Source organism: Haematobia irritans, chromosome 5, assembly GCF_050003625.1.
Source record: "Haematobia irritans isolate KBUSLIRL chromosome 5, ASM5000362v1, whole genome shotgun sequence".
Taxonomy (NCBI): domain Eukaryota; kingdom Metazoa; phylum Arthropoda; class Insecta; order Diptera; family Muscidae; genus Haematobia; species Haematobia irritans.
In genome coordinates, this window is record NC_134401.1 from 165,605,465 (window position 1) to 165,628,482 (window position 23,018).

At 28.4% G+C, this 23,018-nt stretch overlaps 1 protein-coding gene across 4 annotated transcripts in view; it reads right to left on the reverse strand.

Moving 5' to 3' along the window:
• The window catches only part of HisT (Histamine transporter), a 175,582-nt gene that overhangs the window by 53,405 nt on the left and 99,159 nt on the right, over positions 1–23,018 (reverse strand). For all 4 annotated transcript variants that reach the window (XM_075309840.1, XM_075309839.1, XM_075309837.1 and 1 more), the window contains exons 4-7: positions 22,822–22,933; positions 17,437–17,539; positions 17,197–17,325; positions 14,599–14,694 (exon numbers count right to left, since the gene is read on the reverse strand). In XM_075309840.1, the coding sequence (XP_075165955.1) occupies positions 14,599–14,694; positions 17,197–17,325; positions 17,437–17,539; positions 22,822–22,933 (440 nt within the window). The remainder of the gene's footprint in view (positions 1–14,598; positions 14,695–17,196; positions 17,326–17,436; positions 17,540–22,821; positions 22,934–23,018) is intronic.

A 23,018-nucleotide genomic window follows, 5' to 3' on the forward strand; every position in this document is an offset into this window, starting at 1 on the left:
ATAAAATTTTGACAAAATTTTTTATAGAAATAAAATTTTGACAAAATTTTCTATAGAAATAAAATTATGACAAAATTTACTATAAAAATTTTCTATAGAAATAAAATTTTGACAACATTTTCTGTAGAAATAAAATGTTGACAAAATGTGTCTATAGAAATAAAATTTTGATAAAATTATCTATAGAAATAAAATTTTGATACAATTTTCTATTGAAATAAAATTTTGACAAATTTTCTGCAAAAACAAAATGTTGACAAAATTTATTATAGAAATAAAATTTTGACAAAGTTTTCTATAGAAACAAAATTTTGACAAAATTTTCAATAGAAATAAAATTTTGACAACATTTTCTGTAGAAATAAAATGTTGACAAAAAGTGTCTATAGAAATAAAATTTTGATACAATTGTCTATAGAAATAAAATTGTGATACAATTTTCTATGGAAATAAAATTTTGACAAATTTTCTGCAAAAATAAAGTGTTGACAAAATTTTCTATAGAAATAAAATTTTGACAAAATTTGTTATAGATATAAAATTTTGATAAAATTTTCTATAGAAATAAAATTTTGACGACATTGTCTATAGAAATAAAATTTTCTCTAGAAATAAAATATTGACAAAATTTTCTCTAGAAATAAAATGTTGACAAAATTTTCTATAGAAATAAAATTTTGACAAAATTTTCTATAGAAATAAAATTTTGATAACATTTTCTATAGAAATAAAATTTTGACAAAATTTTCTATAGACAAAATGTTGACAAAATGTCCTAAAGGGTGATACGGTTAAAATTTGGTCAAGGGAAAACGCGTGTAAATCGGTGAAATCGTTTATTTGAAAAATCAAATTAATTTTTTTTTCAAGTTCAATTAGTATAAAATTCAGGAAAAATATTTAGTTAGGCTTTCGCTTTTCCAAATCCTAATTGCCGGGCCTCACGCTTGACACCTGCCATCAGATTTTGTACAGCCACCTTGTTCACCTTCTTCTCCGCAGAAAGCCAGTTTGCCTTGAACTGGTGCTCGTCCTTAGCAGTTTTTTTTGGTCTTCTTTAGGTTCCGCTTGACAATAGCCCAATATTTCTCAATTGAGCGGAGCTCTGGCGTGTTGGGAGGGTTCTTGTCCTTGGGAACCACCTGCACGTTGTTGGCGGCGTACCACTCCATGGCCTTTTTACCGTAATGGCAAGATGCCAAATCCGGCCAAAACAGTACGGAACAACCGTGTTTCTTCAGGAAAGGCAGCACACGTTTATTCAAACACTCTTTCACGTAAATTTCTTGGTTGACAGTCCCGGAAGCTATGAAAATGCTGCTTTTCAAGCCAAAGGTACAGATGGCTTGCCAAACCAGATATTTCTTTGCGAACTTTCCCCTTCCTTTTGCCGTATAAAACTCCTGTCCTGGAAGCTGCTTGTAGTCGGCTTTGACGTAGGTTTCGTCGTCCATTACCACGCAGTCAATCTTCGTCAGCATCGTGTGAACAGCCTCCGGGATCGCGCTTTGGCCGTCGTATTTTGTTTATCATCGCGATTTGGAGTCACTACCTTCTTGTAAGTCGATAGTCCGGCTCGTTTTTTGGCTCGATGCACGGTTGTAGACGATACACCCAGCTTATTTGCGGCATCTCGGAGAGAGAGGTTAGGGTTTCGCTTGAAACTACCGGCAACTCTCTTTGTCGTCTCAACGGCTTCCGGTTTTCAATTTCCCCCCGATCCTGGCTGTCGACAAACGTTCCCCAAACACTCTAATTACATTTGTAACGGTTGATTTGGCAACTTTTAGCAATTTTGCCAGCTTTGCGTACGAGTAACTCGGATTTTCGCGATGCGCGAGCAAAATTTTGATACGCTGCTCTTCTGGCTTGGACGGCATTTTGACAACTGAAGAGTGAATTCCAAAATCAAAATAGGAGCAACATTCTACACACACACACCTTCAAAATGAGGAGTGTTCAGGTTTTTTAAATGCAAAATTGAAAGAAATACGTCAAGTTTATATTGACCAAATTTTGACCGTATCACCCTTTATGTTATAAAATTTTGACAACACTTTCTATAGAAATAATATTTTGATAAAATTTTTTATAGAAATAAAATTTTGACAAAATTTTGTAGACAATTAAAATTTTGACAAAATTTTCTATAGAAATGCAAAAAACGCCAGCATCAGCTAAAACTACTCTCTTAGCAGCAACTCAGAGAACAAGACTAATGTTGGAAGAGTATGCTATTGCTTCAAATAACCGGCTAACATCTCTTTACGACTCACCAATTGATTTGATAAATGTAATTGAAAAGAGATTAGAACCAACAATTACAAGAACTACATAAAAATAGACAGCAGCTAATACACGAGATTAAATGCCGTATTATGATTAAAATAGATGAGAGCGAGAGAGATGTGGAATGAGAAAATTTATTATGGGTGATATTAAGAGAGAATTAACAGAATTCAAAAGATAGTGGTGCCATTTTTCATAATGAAATTGTCTTTCTGTAAGACAGAATAGAGAAACCGGAAATGAAAAGTCTACATAACAAAACTCTCAGACACATAAGGCATCAAGAGATCTTACAGTACAGAAAAATGCTAATGTTGATCACAATGATTTTAGTATTACGGGCGTTAATTTCTGTATTCTTATTTTAATATTATAGAGTCTAGATTTAAGGTTAGATAGCTTACTAAAAGTGGCTTTATTAAAAAAATGGCTTTATTAAAAAAAAAAAAAAAAAAACGAAAAATCGAAAAAAAGAAAATCGACATTTTAATATACAGTGCAACCTCTCAGAATAGATTATGGTCGCCTGCATTTTGTCCCCATTTTGAATTTGGGAAGTGTCTATTTATTACAGATTAATTTTAGATCACAATGGACTGAATAGTCTAAGTGAGCCTGAATCTTAATCGGGCTGCCACTTTAACCTAGATTACTAAAAAATATAGTTGTAATAGAAAATCTGATTTTATAAAAAAATCTGATGTTTATATTTTTTGTTATTTAAATTTTATAAAAACTCATTTCCAGTCATGGATATATTCCCACACACAACGCTTTTAAGTTGATAATGAACAACTCCTGTTGAATGTCCATCAATCAATTATATAGTGTTAAAAATTTCTAAAATTTCTATTCTAACTTTCCATTGAATTGTTGGGCAGTAGTAATTGCCCAAGCAATTATGATGCTGCAGCAGCATCACCATGACTATCATTGTAATGGACAGCTGTAATAGTGAGAACATTCATCCATTTGAAAAATCCTACAAAGAAAATCACTTCAACAAAGTACATTTGCAGGCCGTTATTGGTTAAGCTTTTATGGATTTAAATAGGTAATGGGAAGCATACCAAACAACTTTGTGCAATTGCAAATTCAAGACCAAAATCCACAAAAAAAACATAAAACTATGATCACTTTGTCTCAAATGTCATCGAAGTAGTTTTCGGCATTTGCGTATTTATATTTCCTCGCAAATGGCAAAAATCTGCTGTGATAACCAAACGCCAAAGACGTGAGGTAATATTTTATGCATGACCTCTTTAGTATGTAAGAGGAAGAATAACATTTCACCACATTGAAAATAACCAACTTATTTTTTCTTTCTTGAAGAAGATTTTCCAACAAGAATTTTTATCAACATAAGAGTATGCTTTCAAAAGATTTCTGCGGTAACCTAGAAAGAAATCATATTTAAACTTTTCGAAGGGGAATTTCAAAGGGAGGCTCTCTTTCTTTCTTCTTGTTTTTTCGGCTGGGAAGCAAGATGATCCACTGTAATACCACATCACCAACAAAAAATATTCAATTTTCTATTAAACTTTACTATAATGAGTATGTGTTTGTTGGTGGATGTTAGAGTGTGTGCGTGTGTGTTCTTTTTGGTAGCCCATAAAACGGAAACGGAAATGGCACGGAAGATACGTGGAATATAGCCACATTTCCTCCCCACTCCCTCCACATACACAAGAAGACCATATTGATAATAAAAAAATCTAAGGGGCTAGCTTTCTATGTGAGAAAAAAACTCAAAGAATCTGATTATTCGAATGGAAAGTAATGTACAAAATTTCTATTTCAGTGATTTTTGCCGTTTTTTTCTTCCTTTCAGTTTTTATGATTTTTTTCTTTGAGGGAATTTTCACAAAAGCACCCATGATAAAAAAAGAGAAAAATTTCAATTGAATGATTCTTTTCTTTAATAAGATTCTCAATTTTTACATCCATAAAACATAGATAAACAAGCATCGTTTTGTAGCCTAACAAAAGGCGTAGAATGGCACCCTAAATGTTTAAAGAATAATAGCCGGCCCCTTTTCTATGTAAATCTGACAAATGATTTCTATTGAATTCTATTAGGCAAATCAAATCTTGAATGGGTGAAAAACGAAAGGAAATTAGAAGAACAATATCCTGGGAAAGGGGTTTTCATTGATTGTTTCCCTAAACAGTTAAATTTCAGCTAGCAAATATGATGAAGAGTCAAAATGATCTATTTTTACACATATACTGAGAACAAAATGGACCCAATATGAAAAGGTATCAAAAATTTCAACCAAATTTGGCACGCATAGCTACGATGCTAATTCTACTCCCTGTGCAAAATTTCAACTAAATCGGAGTTAAAAATTGGCCTCTGTGGTCATATGAGTGTAAATCGGGCGAAAGCTATATATGGGAGCTATATCTAAATCTGAACCGATTTCAATCAAATTTGGCACACATGACTATACTACCAATTGTACACCTTGTGCAAAATTTAAAGCTAATCGGGATAAAACTCTGGCTTCTGGGTCCATATAAGAGCATATCGGGCGAAAGATATATATGGGAGCTATATCTAAATCTGAATCGTTTTCAACCAAATTTGGCACGCATAGCTACAATGCTAAATCTACTCCCTGTGCAAAATTTCAACCAAATTGGGCCAAAACTCTGGCTTTTAGGACCATATTAGTCCATATCGGGCGAAAGATATATATGGGAGCTATATCTAAATCTGAACCGATTTCAATCAAATTTTGCACACTTGACTTTACGACTAAGTGTTATGTTTGTACAAAATTTTAAGCAAATCGGTATAAAACTCTGGCTGCTGGGTCCATATTAGTGCATATCGGGCGAAAGATATATATGGGAGCTATATCTAAATCTGAACCGATTTCTTCCAAAATCAATAGGGTTCTATTCTGACCCAAATTAGAAACATGTGCCAAATTTGAAGGCGATTGGACTTAAATTGCGACCTAGGCTTTGATCACAAAAATGTGTTCACAGACAGACGGACGGACGGACAGACGGACAGACGGACATGGTTATATCGACACAGGGACCCACCCTGAGCATTATTGCCAAAGACACCATGTGTCTATCTCGTCTCCTTCTTGGTGTTACAAACATATGCACTAACTTATAATACCCTGTTCCACAGTGTGGCGCAGGGTATAAAAAGGTCATAATTGTTGCTTTAATTTTATTTTTTATTATATTTAGAACACGAATCTTTATAATTTCTTTGAAGCAAGGCAAACTTTCCTTAAAGCAAAGAATAACTGTTTAGTGTTTTAAAGAAATCATTTTTAAACCAACTGAGATATTGAATTTTTGGATTAAAAATAAAATTTCTTTAAATATAGGCTTAGACTTATTTTGAGGCTTTAAAAATTTTTTTTTCTAAGAAACGAAAATTTAGACGAAGTTTTCTTAAGTTGATAATTTTTTTTCGTCGAGGACAATCGTGACATTTTATTTAATTTTAATTTTAACTTTCTCTTTAATTTTAATTTTTTTGATTTTAATTTTAATTTTAATTTACATTTAAATTTTAATTTTAACTATGTCGTTGAAAGTTTGAATTTAAAATGTCAATGGTAACAATGCATTTCTCACAAACCCCTATGAAATTTGTGTCAATTTGAACTATGTCAAACTTTGTCGATTTGTCATAAGTGGCCTCTTTTCAGATACCTAACCACATTTATGTTTGCATCTCCATGGCATCTGACAACCTCATTACTTTGGGATGACAAACAATTTACCAATTTAGTCAAATCAACAATGAATTCCATGGAAAGCAATGCCCATTCCACACACACACACACACACCATTGGGCGATATGTGAAAGTTGACATTGTTGATTCTGGCTCTGAGGGATAACAAAAGTTGCTTGTCATCATCGTCAAGCTCTCTTTCAGTAAATCGACTTCTGTAATCTGAAAATGCAATAGCTTTCCCCCCTTCTGGCAAATATATTTCATTTGGTAAGCAAATTGCAATAGTTAAGCATTAGTTTTACTCTTTAGCTTTGGACCCCATATGCATGGTTTGATTGAATTGATTTTGACAATTTAACTTCTACCGAATATCATGCTGATGTTTTGACATTAAGAACACTGTTTGAGGGAGAGTATATTTGAGCATTAATAGGGTGGTCGGTCGAAGAAAGATGTCCAGACACTTAAAAACAACTTGGTGATAAAAAAGACAATGCGTTGAATTATTACAACTACATTGAGAATAAAACATTGCTCTCTTTCACTGGGAGTGCTTTGATTGATTTTCTCTCATTTTTTCCAAGGCTGCTCTGCCTTGGAAATACAGAAATATAATTTGCGATTTTATTAAATACTCATGTGCTGTTGAACTTTGTCGATGCAAACTTCATTTTACAGTGACAATACTGCTTCTTAACATAGATGATCTTTGGTGATATCAACAAAGCATTAAGTATGTGACATACAAACACAACTTTGATTAGTAACAGCGTAAAGATTTGCTTCGCATATAACAGAAAAATACTACAGATATATGTATATATACGTGAGGTGAACAAAATATATGTAGTACTCCTTCTCTAGCGCTTAAATTTGTAATGTCTCTTTTTCGGAACACATATTGTTACGGTATTTGATAAACAACTGTTCAATTCACTGTTTGCGCTCTGAGAGAAAGGGAGTATATGTATCGTATTCGAAAAAGAATTTCATACATGTAGTGAAAAATTATTCGATGCAGCCCTTATTATTATTATTATCTTTGTTCTGTTCATGCATATTTTTGCCTGAGTAAATTCCAGCAAAATAACTCAATACAAAAATTTTGGCAGCTATTGCGCGCTGATGTTTTTTATATGGAGCATAATAGTTATACGTATAATTTTATTGCTTTTCGTTTAATTTGATGGAAATTTTCCATATGTAAATCAAAAAAATATCGTTGCCTGAAATTTTTAGTTTTTTTTTGCTTCAGACCAACCGAATGCCTTCGCTTTTAAGTACTTCTGCATTTAAGTGCATTTGTCTCCATCCATAGTAATCACAATTGAATTGTAATAGTTACGTAGAGTTTTTCCTCACATCCAAACTTTTTGCTTGTGATAATTATTTTTCTCAATGACAAATAAATGTGATTTATCTTTTGCAATCATTGCAACCATCAACCTCATGTTGGCATACAATGTCCAAAAAATATATACTTAAGAATACAATCACTGTAGATTCCAATTTGATATTCATGTACGATAAAAATAAGATAAACAGTTTTCAAATAACAAAAAAAAACAATAACAAGAACAAGAGAAAAACACAAAGTGTTGGAGAGAAAAACTTTCTAGAATTTTAAAGTTGAATCCTTTTTGTATTGATTATCATGCCGAATATAAAAAATCTCTTTGCAATTCTGTGAAGGATGCACAACTATAGATTTTATAATGGGAAAATAATTGAGAAAAGATATTCTGTGTACCAAAAAAAGAAAAACTTAAGTTAATTAAATTGAAAATAATTTTGAAAGAAGAGGGGGAGAGAGTATTTCAGATAAAACACAGCAATTATAGAAGACTATAAGTAGAAATTATTTTTGTCTCTGGCTTAAAAAAGCAATATCCTCAAGAAGCTGCAAGAAATATTCACTTTTACACATACAAAAACTTTTAATTTGTCCCTCTTCATTTTCGTATTAGTTTTCTGATTTTTAATTTAGAAATTTATCACATATGTAAACGTTATTGAAGTTTTTCGAAGCAAATGGCAAACCATTTGAGGCAGCGACATCTAGCTCCTCAGTCTTGCAATGAGAAATATAACTCAGAGAGAATAAAAACACAAGAGGACGAACATTTCTCTTCTACAAAAACAACAAATGTATAGATGTCGCACAATGCCTGCAGCTTTGGTATTAACGTCGTTACGGTCGAAGCGCTGTTTTGATTAATTTTTTATAAAGGCATCGGCAGTTATAATTTCAGTTTGTCTGCCAAAAAAATAATGGACAACATTTATAAAAAAGAAAATTTGTTACTACAAAGTAGGTTTTAAAACCAATTTTCTTTACATTTCGTAAAGTCGGCAGAGAACTAAACTGGGTGACGCCGACGAAAACTGTATGATATTTGAGAGAAGTGACGACAAAAACTGCATGATATTAGAGGACTTTTCCTCATGACTGTCACCTACTAGGGATGGAAAATACAATTTTTAAGAAAGTACAAAAAAGGTATTTTTTGAGCGGAAAGGTACTTTTTACTAAATTTCAACAAAAATTTCACTGGAAAATTATTGTCAAGAGACTAAATTTTAAAGAAAATAAAATTTTGACAAAATTTTCTAAAGAAATAAAATTTTGCAAAAAAAAATCTGTAGAAAAAAAGTGTTGCAAAATTTTTTCTATAGAAATAAAATTTTGCAAAAATTTCCTATAGAAAGAAAATTTGTACAAAATTTTCAATTGAAATAAATTTTTGACAAAATTTTCTATAAAAATAAAATTTTGCAAAAATTCTATATAGAAATAAAATTTTGACAACATTTTCTATCGAAATAAAAAATCGATAATATAGAATCACATTCTTTTTTCGACTAAAACATTTTTGAAGTTCAATAAAATCCGGTTTTTGACAAAATCGAGATTTTCTTCCCACATGAACATGTTTGTTTTGCCATATTTGTAAAAGACTATTAGCAAATAAGGTTGATAAAGACTTTCTCAAAATATTAAAATATTTTGTCAAAGCTATTGTACCATAAACCTGATATCGACTCAAAAATGTCTACACAAAAGGTACTAAATCATTCGCGGGGGTACTACGGTACTGACCGGGGTGAAAAAGTATTGAAAAAAGTACTATAGTACAGTATTTTCCATCCCTGCCACCTACTGACGCAGATTCGCTTCACAGTTTCGTTCTCTTGTGTTTTTATCCTCTCTGTATAACTCTCACGCATCGTTGCCACAATTAATTTTTATTTTGGACAAACATCTTTCCAAAATTGGACCAAAATTGTACCTGCGGACCATTTTCCAAATTTCTATAGAAAAATTTGTTAAAATTTTAGTTCATGAGAAAATTTTGAAAAATTACCGATTTGACGAAAATGGACCAAAATCAATCAAATTCCATTTAAAAATTAATAATTTTATCGGATCAAAAAAAAAAAAAAAAATAATAATATTCTGTTCTTTTTATGACCGCTTACTTTTAATAGATTTTTGTTTATTTTAATGGGCTGTTTTGGTCAATATATATAAATACAAATAAAACAAGTTTATTTCATCTTTTTTCTCGACGTTTCATCGGCTTTTTTCCGACCTTTTCCAGAGAATTCAAATAAAAAAATCTCTGGAAAAGCTCGGAAAAAAGCCGACGAAACGTCGAGAAAAAAGATGAAATAAACTTGTTTTATTTGCATTTATATATATATTGACCAAAACAGCCCATTAAAATAAAAAAATAATAATTTAGTCGGATCGAAATTGCAACCCTACTCTCAATACTTATAGGGCATACCTATTAGATGATAAATATGTGAGACATGAAAAATTTGTACAATATCATGTAGTGTTAGTAGTAACATAGACCAGAAAGGTGTTTCAAGTAAAATTAACAGTATACTATTGTTTGTCTAAAGTGTGTAGATCGTAGAGCAAGAATTGTTTTAACAGCACAGTTTTTTATCTACAGAGCGTACACATTACACTCTATTGCTCTTAGTATCTAATTTTGTCTTTGGAGTACTATTAGTACCATAGACCTTATAATACATAGATAATCCACTATTCTCTTTAAAAAAAATGTGTCGGTTCCAAAAATTAATTTTCTGACATTTCGTTTTGATTTTTTCTTAAAGAGTCAGTCCCAAACATTAATTTTCGAGCATTTGCTTTTGTGTTGTTCGTAAAGAGCAATGCTGCTCAAAATTAAATTTCGTATTTTCGCGGTTTTGGTCACAATTTTTTGTTCAAATATGAACTTTTAATATATTAATTTATTTATAAATCCTCTGTTGCATCATAAACGTTCTAATTTTGTGTAAAATTGGCAGACTACAAACAGGAAAACGAAAGAGATTGTAAGCGTGCTCTTATTTTTCTCGTTTATTCTTAATCTTCGGAACTGTCGAACATAGTTTGACACCCATGGCTCATCTATGTATTATAAGGTCTATGAGTAGTACCATATACCTAAAATGGTATGTCAAGTAAAATTAACAGTATTGTTGTTTATTTCCAATAAATGTAACAGTACCGTTATTTGCCTACATTGCGTATACATTACACCCCCTTGCTCTTTGGGTCTCAATTTATCATTGGAGAATGGGAATAACAGTAAATTATATTATGTTGAATTAATTTTTTGCGAAAAAAAATTGTATTTATTATAATTAATTGCACAACTCCACTAAAAACAACCAATATAGAATTTGGTCAGCGTTTGTATTAAGAGTACTTGAAAATTCAATATCTCTTCACAAGTTGTCGACTTTTGTTATAAAAATGTACGCAAATAGTTGATAGTTTCATTTTATATTGTCATTGAAATAGCTCTTCCTTTGCAATATGATTTTTTGTGTGTCTACATAGACACATGCAATAACATGCAATTTCATCGAATAAAACGAAAACATTTTGTAATCAAATATGTCCGTACATATGGTGAGAATACGAACAGGTGAATTGGAAAATAGAGCAATTCACAGAATCCCCCCATTCTCCGCAGTGGTATTTGTACCACTGTGTATATGTTACATTCTGTAGAAAAAATCTTTGTTTTAAAATTCGAAATTTCCATTTTGCTGCAATTCAAGGAAACTTGGCATGATAATATTGTTTTTACATATACATATTGCATTTGCAAGCTATTTACCAAAAATGGAAGGATGCAAATCCCAAAGGCATTTGGCTTTATGAAATGCAGGTAAAGGAATATGTAGAAGATTTTAGATATTTCCCAACAAAACTTGTGTGATTTTTGTTGAATTTCAAAGATATTGGATAGGCAAGGCAGATATATTGGTAAATAAAAATGTATGGGAACTATGATTTTCTAAAAGGAAAATTAAATATTTAGAAATATTTGATTACAAATCAATTTAAATTGTTTTCAAATAGAAAATTAATTTTGTAGAATAATAACCCGAGTGGGGTTATATACAAAGTACATATTATGTACTCATATTTGATTGAGTTTAAGGGCGTAAATACCCATTGCAACAACAACCATTCGTATTAAGACTTAGTTTTTGTTTAGTAATGTAAGCCCTATATGGCACTGTCAGAATAATAGAGAGCGACCGGAGTGGATTGTTTGGCCGAAGATGAAGCCAAATCTTTCCAATACATAATGTTTCTTAAGAAAATGGGTACATTTACTCCATGAAAACTGGATCTTCATTATTGTAAAATTTTTCTTTTGGACCACATACACGCTCACAAAAAATCGCTTTTGTAACATATACTCCCAAACATATTTTGCTTCAAGCATATATATTTTTGGGTATTGCCCAAACATTTTTATGTTTGGTCTCTTCCAATATATAATATGTTTGAAAGCATATTGGTCTAAAAAATATATGTTTGGGTAGTCTAAGTTCCAAACATTTTGTATTTTTGCATCCAAATTCAATAATGTTGTCTTCCAAAAAACAATATGTTATTATGTGAACATATAATATGTTTGGAAGCATTTTGCACCCAAAAATATTATATGCTTAAAAAAATTCTCCCAAACAATATTGTGCTCAAAATTTTATTTATTTATTTATATATTTACAATCATAATGAATTATGAAAATAAACAGGTAATATAGGTGCTAACAACATAGGTTTTCGACCTGAATGCTCAAAATTTTGTTTCTGCCCAATTGTATATTCCCCCACATCTTTCTCACTTCCACGAGATTTTTTAGTTCTTAGCACCTTTTTCTGTAATACAAACATTGTAGAAGAAATTATTCAATTGTATGATTTTTTTATTTTAATTTTACCTTTTGCCGGACGGGGATTCGAACAGCGGACCACACAGTTTGTAAGGATCAAAGAAGTAGCTGATCAATTGCCCAAGGAAAAATAAAATGTTAATTTTGTAATTACAAGCAACAACCACCAACTTAATTCAATATCGCTCCCTGTTAAATAGCGCTCCAAGCTACTAAACACATATATGTTTATAGGCTATTTCTAAATTAATATATGTTTGCATCCAAGCATATTATATTTACAAACATTTTATGTCCCAAACATAATATGTTCTAACATATTAACATATATGTCCCAAACATGTTATGCTAGTTTATGAACATTATATGCTTGCATTCAAAAATATTGTGTTTAAAAATTTGTGTTCCAAACATATAATGTTTATAGCCAAACATATGAAAAACAGTCTTTTTCATCCGTGTAAGAAAAACTAGACTTGATTTTTTTTAGTAAACAAAACATTTCAGACTCTAGCATTGGATAGTTTGCCATAAATTCGGACTTCTTTGCTCTTAAAGTAAATGCTTTATAATGAAAGGGGAATTTCCTTTGTCTTCAATTTCGTTCCTGAAGAAAGTAGATTGTAGATCTTTGTGTGCCTCTCTGAGAGGCGAGAAAAGCCATAGTCAAAAAAATGTATACGTAATAGATTTGGGTAATTAGAATTGCTGTTGTTTGTCTGCTGACCGTATAAGATGATGTAAATTTGTCTTTAATTTGAATTCTTTCCTTTCTTCTTAAAAAAAACAGCATATTTTCTAAAGAGAACATACAATTCTGAACATCGAGTTCATTTTAAATGCAAATTGATACGTAAGGCATTTCTCTTTCTCCAAAGAGAAACTGAGTGTATCGTAAGTGTAAAGTGATGTAATGTAATATGCACTGTAGACAAATAACAGTACTGTAAATATTACTTGGGGCGTTTATATTTCTCTTACTCTATGGTAAGATAAATAGGGGAACACAACTAACATTTACGTGTTTGATAAATTAGCCATCTACAGTGTTGAAATTTCTTTTCTCACAGGGAACAGGGCTCTATCTTAACTATTATCATTCTCTGCATAATGGAAAATATAGTTGAGAAGAGAGTGTTACAATGACAAAACTGTGTGTTTATCTGAAGGGCCCTGCACAGAAAAAAATATCACCAAAATATTTCCAATTAAAAAGTTAATTGAAGTTGAAAATTTTTTCAATTAATAAATTAATTGATACAATTAACTATTTAATCATGATAGAAACATTAAGTTAATTAAGTCAATGATTGAAAATTTTAAAATTTTTAATTAAAAAATTAATTGATACAATTAACTATTTAATCAAATTCGGAAGACTAAGTCAGTTAAAAAAGTGATGAACATTTTTTTTAAATTTTTAATTAAATTTTTTTTTTCAAACAATCAATTGTTAATCCATATAAAAATTCTAAGCCAATTCAAAATGTAATTGAAAATAGTTACCTTTTTTAATTAATAAATTAATTGAGTTTTGCAATCAACATCAATTAAATTTTTAATTGAATCAATTAAAAAATTATTTGAAATTTGCTAATGAAATCAATTAATTTTTTAATCAAGAAATTTTTCTATGCCCAATTAAAACGCTGATTGATACTATCATTTTCGTGATTGAAGACATTTCAATTAAAAAATTAATTGGATCAATTAATTTCGTGATTGAATCAGAAAAAAATTTTTTTGTGTGTGGCTGCCTTCATACCAGAGTTACCATGGTGCCACATTTTTCTTCTATGCATTTTTTTTGAGACTATATTCAAGAACGCAGGCAAAACTTCATAAAATATGATGTGAAGATGCAGTAAACTCGATTCTGAAGTGTTGTGATCGCTTAATTGCCAATGATTTCAGCACATATGGCATCACAATGGATTAATGAACCTAAAAATATCAGGATGCCACTATAACTAACTTAACACAATCTTTATTACTAATAAAGGTAAACAAAGTGCAAAGTACTCCTTTTTATTCATTCCAAAAATGAAATCAAATTTGCCTTCTATATACACATTTGTTTTAAGTTATTTTGCATTTCACTTACAATCGCCTAAAATTGCACAAAACTCATTTCCGTTGCCTTTGCCACTGTATCATAGTTTCGATAAATGACCCTGATTTTTAATCATACGGAAATCAATTGAAAATCAATCGAATTGTTTCAATTGATTTCTTAATATTCACACTCTTGCCAACTGTATGACCTAGGAGACTGATCACTACACTGGCTCGAAGGACTAACATTATGGCTGGCACTTGTTATGACACTTAAGTAGCGAATAAAATCAACATCATAGTGTGTCGAAGGAAACTTACCTGATTGCCAAAAACACCAACACTGCAGGCTGAGGATACTTGGTCGGGACCAAACCAAACGGCTGCCAAACGTGCGGGCAAAGATAAAATGCAGACCTGAAATGGCAGGGGAAATATTACAAATAAATTTATGTAAAGCAATACTGCACAATGGGATGAAATTAAAAGATGGAAATAAATACGAAATTTTAGACAAATAAAATGTTTGTTTCCATCAAAATATCAACTCACAGCCCATAGGTTAGATGAAGTCGTTCCCTACCAGCCATAGCCGGTACCAAAACGAAAATACTAGTTCAATTTGGACTAAATCTGAACAGTACTATAAAAATCGAAAATTAACAAAATTTTTAAAAACCGAAGATATTTTCGACACTAAAAAAATTTTTTTAAAACAAATAAAAAAATTTGAAGACAATCGCCGAATGGATTGTTATCAATTCGGGTATAATTGTTCTCAATGATAATACTATATAAAGAGGAATTTCTTTTGTAAAAAATTTCGTTCCGGAGAAAATAATTTTACTTCGAGTGTAGACCACTTTTGCCACAGTTATTAGAATTCTACCCAAAATGGTAGGTCTTTTACTGTTTGGTAGACTGCTAGAATTCTTTATGTATTGGTAGTATTTGCGAAATATTCCTCTCCAACTAAGAGGAACTATAATTTTTTATAGAAATAAAATTTTGACAAAATTTTCTATAGAAATACAATTTTGTCAACATTTTCTATAGAAATAAAATTTTGACAAAATTTTCTATAGAAATAAAATTTTAACAAAATTTTCTATAGAAATAAAATTTTAACAAAATTTTCTATAGAAATAAAATTTTGTCAACATTTTCTATAGAAATAAAATTTTGACAAAATTTTTTATAGAAATAAAATTTTAACAAAATTTTCTATAGAAATAAAATTTTGACAAAATTTTTTTAGAAATAAAATTTTGACAATTTTTTTTTAGAAATAAAATTTTAACAAAATTTTCTATAGAAATAAAATTTTGACAAAATTATCTTTCAAAAAAAGTTTTTGAAAAAATTATTTACAGAAATAAAATTTTAAAAAAATTTTGACAAAATTTTCTATAGAAATAAAAAATTTTCTATAGAAGTAAAATTTTGATAAAATTTTCTATAGGAATAAAATTTTGACAAAACTTTCTATAGAAATAAAATTTTGACAAAATTTTCTATAGAAATAAAATTTTGACAAAATTTTCTGTAGAAATAAAATTTTGACACAATTTTCTATAGAAATAAAATTTTGACAAAATTTGCTATGGAAATAAAATTTTATCAAAATTTTCTATAGAAATAAAATTTTGACACAATTTTCTTTAGAAAGAAAATTTTGACAAAATTTCCTTTAGAAATAAAATTTTGACAAAATTTCCTTAAGAAATAAAATTTTGACAAAATTTTCTTTAAAAAAAGTTTTTGACAAAATTATTTACAGAAATAAAATTTCAAAAAAATTTTGACAAAATTTTCTTTAGAAATAAAATTATGACACAATTTTCTATAGAAATAAGATTTTGACAAAATTTTCTATAGAAATAAAATTTTGACAAAATTTTCTATGGAAATAAAATTTTAACAAAATTTTCTTTAGAAATAAAATTTTGACAAAATTTTCTGTAGAAATAAAATTTTGACAAAATTTTCTTTAGAAATAAAATTTTGACAAAATTTTCTTTAAAAAAAAGTTTGTTGTCGGCATCGTTGTTTTTGACAAAATTATTTACAGAAATAAAATTTTAAAAAAATTTTGACAAAATTTTCTATAGAAATAAAAAATTTTCTATAGAAATAAAATTTTTACAAAATTTTCTATAGAAATACAAATTTGACAAAATTTTCTATAGAAATAAAATTTTTACAAAATCTTCAAAACATAGATAAAAAACAAAAATAAAATAATAATTAGAGATAAAAATAAGTTATTGTTGTGTGGTAGTTTATTGGTAAAATTTGCTTCAAATTTTGGTACATTAGCTTTGTCTCGAGTGGCAACCGTGGTGTAGACCTGATTTTACGTTTATAAGATCTCTAAAATAAAGGTTTTTATATAGCCCCCACATAGGCCGATCTATGAATTTCATTCAGAATCATTTAGTTTTTAAAACTAAAAAAATTGCATTTAACGTTTGCCTAGGTTGCCTTTGGTATTATTTTATTTTCTTTCAGTAAACAACTTTAGTTTAAAATTTAAAAACCTATTAAAGATATATATATTTTTTTTTTTTTTGAAATACCTCACTGTAAATGTTTTGGTCCATAGTCAGTCAGTCATCATTTGCTCATATTTCACAAGCAAGCAAGAAAACAAACAAACGGCTTATTGCAAGCATTTGTGAATTGTTCACTGAAATGATTCAAAGTGAAAAAAAAAAACATAAACCATTTTGGACAATGCCATGATAATAATGACCATAACATCCAATAGCTGGACATATCAGAGTAATGAAAATTTCCAACTTAATAACACCTAGAAGTGACTTGATGATGGATGGATGGACAACTGGCTTTTTAAAAGTCAATTAACTTTTTGTAGAACTTCATGCAGCAGATGGAGCACTTTTTTCTTCAACATACCTGCGATAAAGCCACTATGCTTTGACCAGCAAAGCTCACCATAAATAAGTCAGGACTCACAGAGAATACTTTAACCCAGGCACCTATACAAGTGCCAAACGCTCCCACTAGAGCAGTAATACGTAAGCCCTGAAATCAAGAGGGAAAAAGCGAGAGATATTTTTTTTTAATACGAAATTCAATTAAATTTGGATTAAAAATTTTACAGAAAAAATTTTTGTTTTTTTTATGGCTATTTACCATTTTATCTAAAAACCAGCTACCAGGAAATATCAGTGGTATATAGAGAATCATGTATATCATTGAAGTCCAGTCAATCCATTTGTCACTGACACCATAATATCTGAAAATAAAGACAAGGAAATCGTTAAATAATTGCAATATCGAGATGGTAATTGAAAGATAAACAAATAGCAGGACATTCATTTTTGTTGTTGTTGTTGAGTGAAAAAAATTTCAATCATCTAAATGAGCTGTTATCTTATTCGATTTTCAATTTTGATTATAATAAAATGAAACTATGTTGATTTATGTGTGTGGGGTATTTGTAAGAGAGAAATAGAGGGAGATGGATTTAGCATAACGGAAATAGACTCTAGAGATATAATAAATTGCCTATAAACCCCACCCCACTCTCCACTCCACTCAACGATGACCATGGCGCCCATAATCATTACCATCCATCGTCATTATGCTCATCATCAGGTGGCAGTTTATTTATTTTTCATTATCGTAATGATGGCGTTATTATTGATGGCAGAAACAGTCAGATGATATGTTTCTCTGTCTGTCTCCCACCATATTAAATATTTATATACCAATCAACAACTACGTAGAGATAGAGAACAACTCACCACACAAATTGGCTAACTGAGATTCGCTTAGCCGTCTCTTTGTGTGTAAGTGTGTATGTGTTTGTGCTATAATCACCATAACGTTTAATTTTGTTTTTCTCTGTTAATAATTTCCTTAATGAGGATTTTGTTGTTCTGTTAGCCTTACTTATTTAACTGAAACAAATAAAACACCCAATGGCAAATGGTGATTTCTGTTGTTCTGGCTAACTTTTCGCTGAGCTTTATTTTCCTGTAATTATGACCAAATGAAATAGTTTTGTTTTCTAGGGAAAATACGATATTATAAATATAAAATTTAATTTGCATTGAAAATAATATTTAACTGATAAACAAATGTAACCCATATATTTTGGGTCATGGTCAATATAAGCTTATGTGTATTTTATTTAAATATTTGAATATTTATTTTTGTATGGAAATTTAAAATACGGCCAAGTAACTTTAATGTAAAGACAAATATCCATATTTAAAATTTTAAAAATGAATTTGAGTTTGGTTTATAGAAGAGCGTTTAATATGTTTGGGATCATAAACAAAATCAGACTCTGAAGAAGACTGGTGTAAATTGTGACTTTATTTCCTCAGCGTATATCTTTGTGGATCCTTGTAAAGAAAAATTGTGAATACTACATCACCAATATATAAAATTCGGAAGGTCGCTCCGTATGGTGTCTATATCCAAACAGCCGCCAAAATCTCCGAATGTCAATCCGTTGGACTTTTGCAGCTAGGGCATTTTGGAGAGTAAGATTGGCACTAAAAAAATACCATAGTATCGATTATGTCAAGACGCCACTTCGTCGAAAATGGGCCTAAAAATACTGCCGAGACATGATGGGGTTTACTTGTCAAAGAAGTCAACTGAAAATCGATCGAAGATCACTAAAGCTCAAGTGCCAACAATGGTCATAACGTGGGACACCGTAAGGTCGAAAGGGCCAATGGTCGCTACCGCTTATATGCATCGATAGTGAGATCAAAATAAATGACGAATATTGATGGGAAAATCCCCTAAAAGCAATATTGAAGCCCTAGGTAGACAAAATTTTTTATAGAAATAAACTTTTGACAAAGTTTTCTATAGAAGTAAAATTTTGTCGAAATTTTCTATAGAAATAAAATTTTGACAAAATTTTCTATAGAAAAAAAAAATTTGAAACAAATTTTTATAGAAATAAAATTTTGACAGTGTATTATATAGAAATAAAATGTTGACAAAATTTTCTACAGAAATAAAATTTTGACGAAATTTTCGATAGAAATAAAATTTTGACAAAATTTTCTATAGAAATAAAACTTTGACAATGTATTATATAGAAATAAAATTTGGCCAAAAGATTCTATAAAAGTCAAATTTTGACAAAATTTTCTTTGGAATTTTTTTTTTAATTTTCTAAGAAAAAAAAAATTGTGACAAAATTGTCTATAGAAATAAAATTTTGACAAGATTTTCTATAAACATAAAAAAATTGACAATGTATTATATAGAAATAACAAAGATTCTATAAAAGTCAAATTTTGACAAAATTTTCTTTGGAAAAAAATTTATTAAAATTTTCTAAGAAAAAAAAAAATGTGACAAAATTGTCTATAGAAATAAAATTTTGACATAAAATTTTGACAAGATTTTCTATAGAAAAAAATTTTTGAAAAAAATTTCTATAGAAATAAAATTTTGACAAAATTTTCTATAGAAAAAAAATTGAAAAAATTTTCTATAGAAATAAAATTTTGGCAATGTATTATAAAGAAATAAAATGTTGACAAAAGATTCTATAAAAGTCAAATTTTGACAAAATTTTCTTTGGAAAAAAATTTTATTAAAATTTTCTAAGAAAAAAAAAATGTGACAAAATTGTCTATAGAAATAAAATTTTGACAAGATTTTCTATAAAAAAAAAAGTTTAACAAAATTTGCAATAGTAATAAAATTTTGACAAAATTTTCTATAGAAAAAAATTTTGAAAAAATTTTCTATAGAAAAAAACTTTTGAAAAAATTTTCTATAGAAATAAAATTTTGACAAAATTTTCTATAGAAATAAAATTTTCACGAAATTTTCTATAGAAATAAAATTATGACAAAATTTTCTATAGAAATAAAACTTTGACAATGTATTATATAGAAATAAAATTTTGACAAAAGATTCTATAAAAGTCAAATATTGACAAAATTTTCTCTGGAAAAATTTTTTTTTTAATTTTTTTAAGAAAAAAATGTGACAAAATTGTCTATAGAAATAAAATTTTGACAAGATTTTCTATAAACATAACATTTTGACAAGATTTGCAATAGAAATAAAATTTTGACAAAATTTTCTATAGAAATAAAATTTTGACAATGTATTATGTAGAAATAACTAAGATTCTATAAAAGTCAAATTTTGACAAAATTTTCTTTGGAAAAAAATTTATTAAAATTTTCTTAGAAAAAAAAATGTGACAAATTGTCTATAGAAATAAAATTTTGACATAAAATTTGACAAGATTTTCTATAGAAAAAAATTTTTGACAAAATTTTCTATACAAATAAAATTTTGACAAAATTTTCTATAGAAATAAAATTTTGACAAAATTTTCTATAGAAATAAAATTTTGACAAAGTTTTCTATAGAAATAAAATTGTGTCGAAATTTTCTATAGAAATAAAATTTTGACAAAATTTTGCTATAGAAATAAAATTTTGACAAAATTTAGAAATAAAATATAGAAATAAAATTTTGACAATGCATTATATAGAAAAAACAAAGATTCTATAAAAGTCAAATTTTGACAAAATTTTCTTTGGAAAAAAAAATTTATTAAAATTTTCTAAGAAAAAAAAATGTGACAAAATTGTCTATAGAAATAAAATTTTGACATAACATTTGACAAGATTTTCTATAGAAAAAAATTTTGAAAAAAATTTTCAATAGAAATAAAATTTTGACAAAATTTTCTATAGAAAAAAAATTCTATAGAAATAAAATTTTGACAATGTATTATATAGAAATAAAATGTTGACAAAAAATTCTATAAAAGTCAAATGTTGACAAAATTTTCTTTGGAAAAAAATTTATTAAAATTTTCTAAGAAAAAAAAAATGTGACAAAATTGTCTATAGAAATATAATTCTGACAATGTTTTATATAGAAATAGAATTTAGACAAAAGATTCTATAAAAGTAAAATTTTGACAAAATTTTCTTAAGAAAAAAATTTATTAAAATTTTCTAAGAAAAAAACAAAAAAAAATGTGACAAAATGTTCAATAGAAATAAAATTTTGACAAAATTTTCTATAGAAAAAAAATTTTGATAATGTATTATATAGAAAAAAATTTAACAAAAAATTCTATAAAAGAAAAATGTTGACAAAATTTTCTTTAGAAAAAATTTTATTAAAATTTTCTACGAAAAAAAAAATGTGACAAAATTGTCTATAGAAATAAAATTTTGACAAGATTTTCTATAGGTAACAAAATGTTAACAAGATTTGCACTAGAAATAAAATTTTGCTGAAATTTTCTATAGAAATAAATTGTTGCTGAAATTTTCTATAGAAATAAATTTTTGCTGAAATTTTCTATAGAAAAAAATATTTCACAAAATTTTCTATAGAAAAAAATGTTGGCAAAATTTTCTATAGAAATAAAATTTTGACAAAATTTTCTATAGAAATAAAATTTTGTCAAAATTTTCTATAGAAATAATATTTTGACAAAATTTTCTATAGAAATAAAATTTTGACAAAATTTTCTTTAGAAAGAAATTTTATTAATTTTTTTTATAAAAAAATCCTAGATTTTCTATAGAAATAAAAATGTGATAAAATTTTCTATAGAAATAAAATTTTGATAAAATTTTCTATAGAAATAAAATTATGACAAAAATTTCTATAGAAAAAAAATGCCAAAATTTTTTATAGAAATAACATTTTTTTCAAATTTTCTATAAGAAACAAATTTTGTTAAAATTTGCTATAGAAATAAAATTTTGAGAAAAGTTTCTATAAAAGTAAAGTTTTGACAAAATATTCTATAAATTTTTTTAATGTTTTTTACCACAAAGATTTGATAAAAAAAATGATGATAATTAATCTACCAAATTTAATTTTTAAATTAATCTACCAAATTTTGTAAATTTTTTAAAAATGTTGGTAGATTATTTTTGGCCCAAGAAGCAACCGTGATGTCAATGCGTTGGACATTTGAGCGTGGGGCATTTTAGAGATACTCTTGTCACATCATAAAATGCCACTTTTTTCACCTTTCATCAGAGTAAGTTGCAAATTTCCAAGAAAGGGGATACAATTAATGTGTGTGCCAACATTAATTGTATTCTCTTTCCTGGAAATTTGCATATTATCCTAGAATAGACTTAAAGAGTTTTATTTTAAGATTGCCCATAGGTTTTAGTAAAAAAACTAAACTTTTAATGACTACTAAGGTCGTTGACTGAGAAAGTAAGTCGTTTTTTTATGGTCTACCACAGTCTGGAATGTTTCCAAGGAGTGTGGTGTCTCTGCCATTGTTTGGTTAAGAAAACTCAGTAACTTTCACTTTTACACCAAAGTCCACTCCTACAGGGCCCTTTAAGCTCTTGAAGAATTCATGAATATTAAATAAACAAACAGAAAAAAAAGAAATATTCTTTTTTTCTACCAGGACTATGAATCCTTTCAATTTGCCTAAGGCAATATAGATGTGCGGGAAAATGTAAACCTTCTAATTTTTTTCGCACTCAAGGTTATCTTGTTCCAGAGGACGGACATCTTTAGTATTCGACTTACCGACTGACAATGTTGTTGATAATACTGTATTGGATCCATTGCATGGAATTTGAGGCTGAATAAAATGCAAATAATATTAAAACAGCCCATCTGCGTTTGTAGACTTTAAATTCTGTGGAAGAGAAGGAAAAACAAAGAAGAAGAGAAAATGTTTAGCATGTTTGTTATTTCTTCTGGAAAAAATGTGGTGGTCTTCA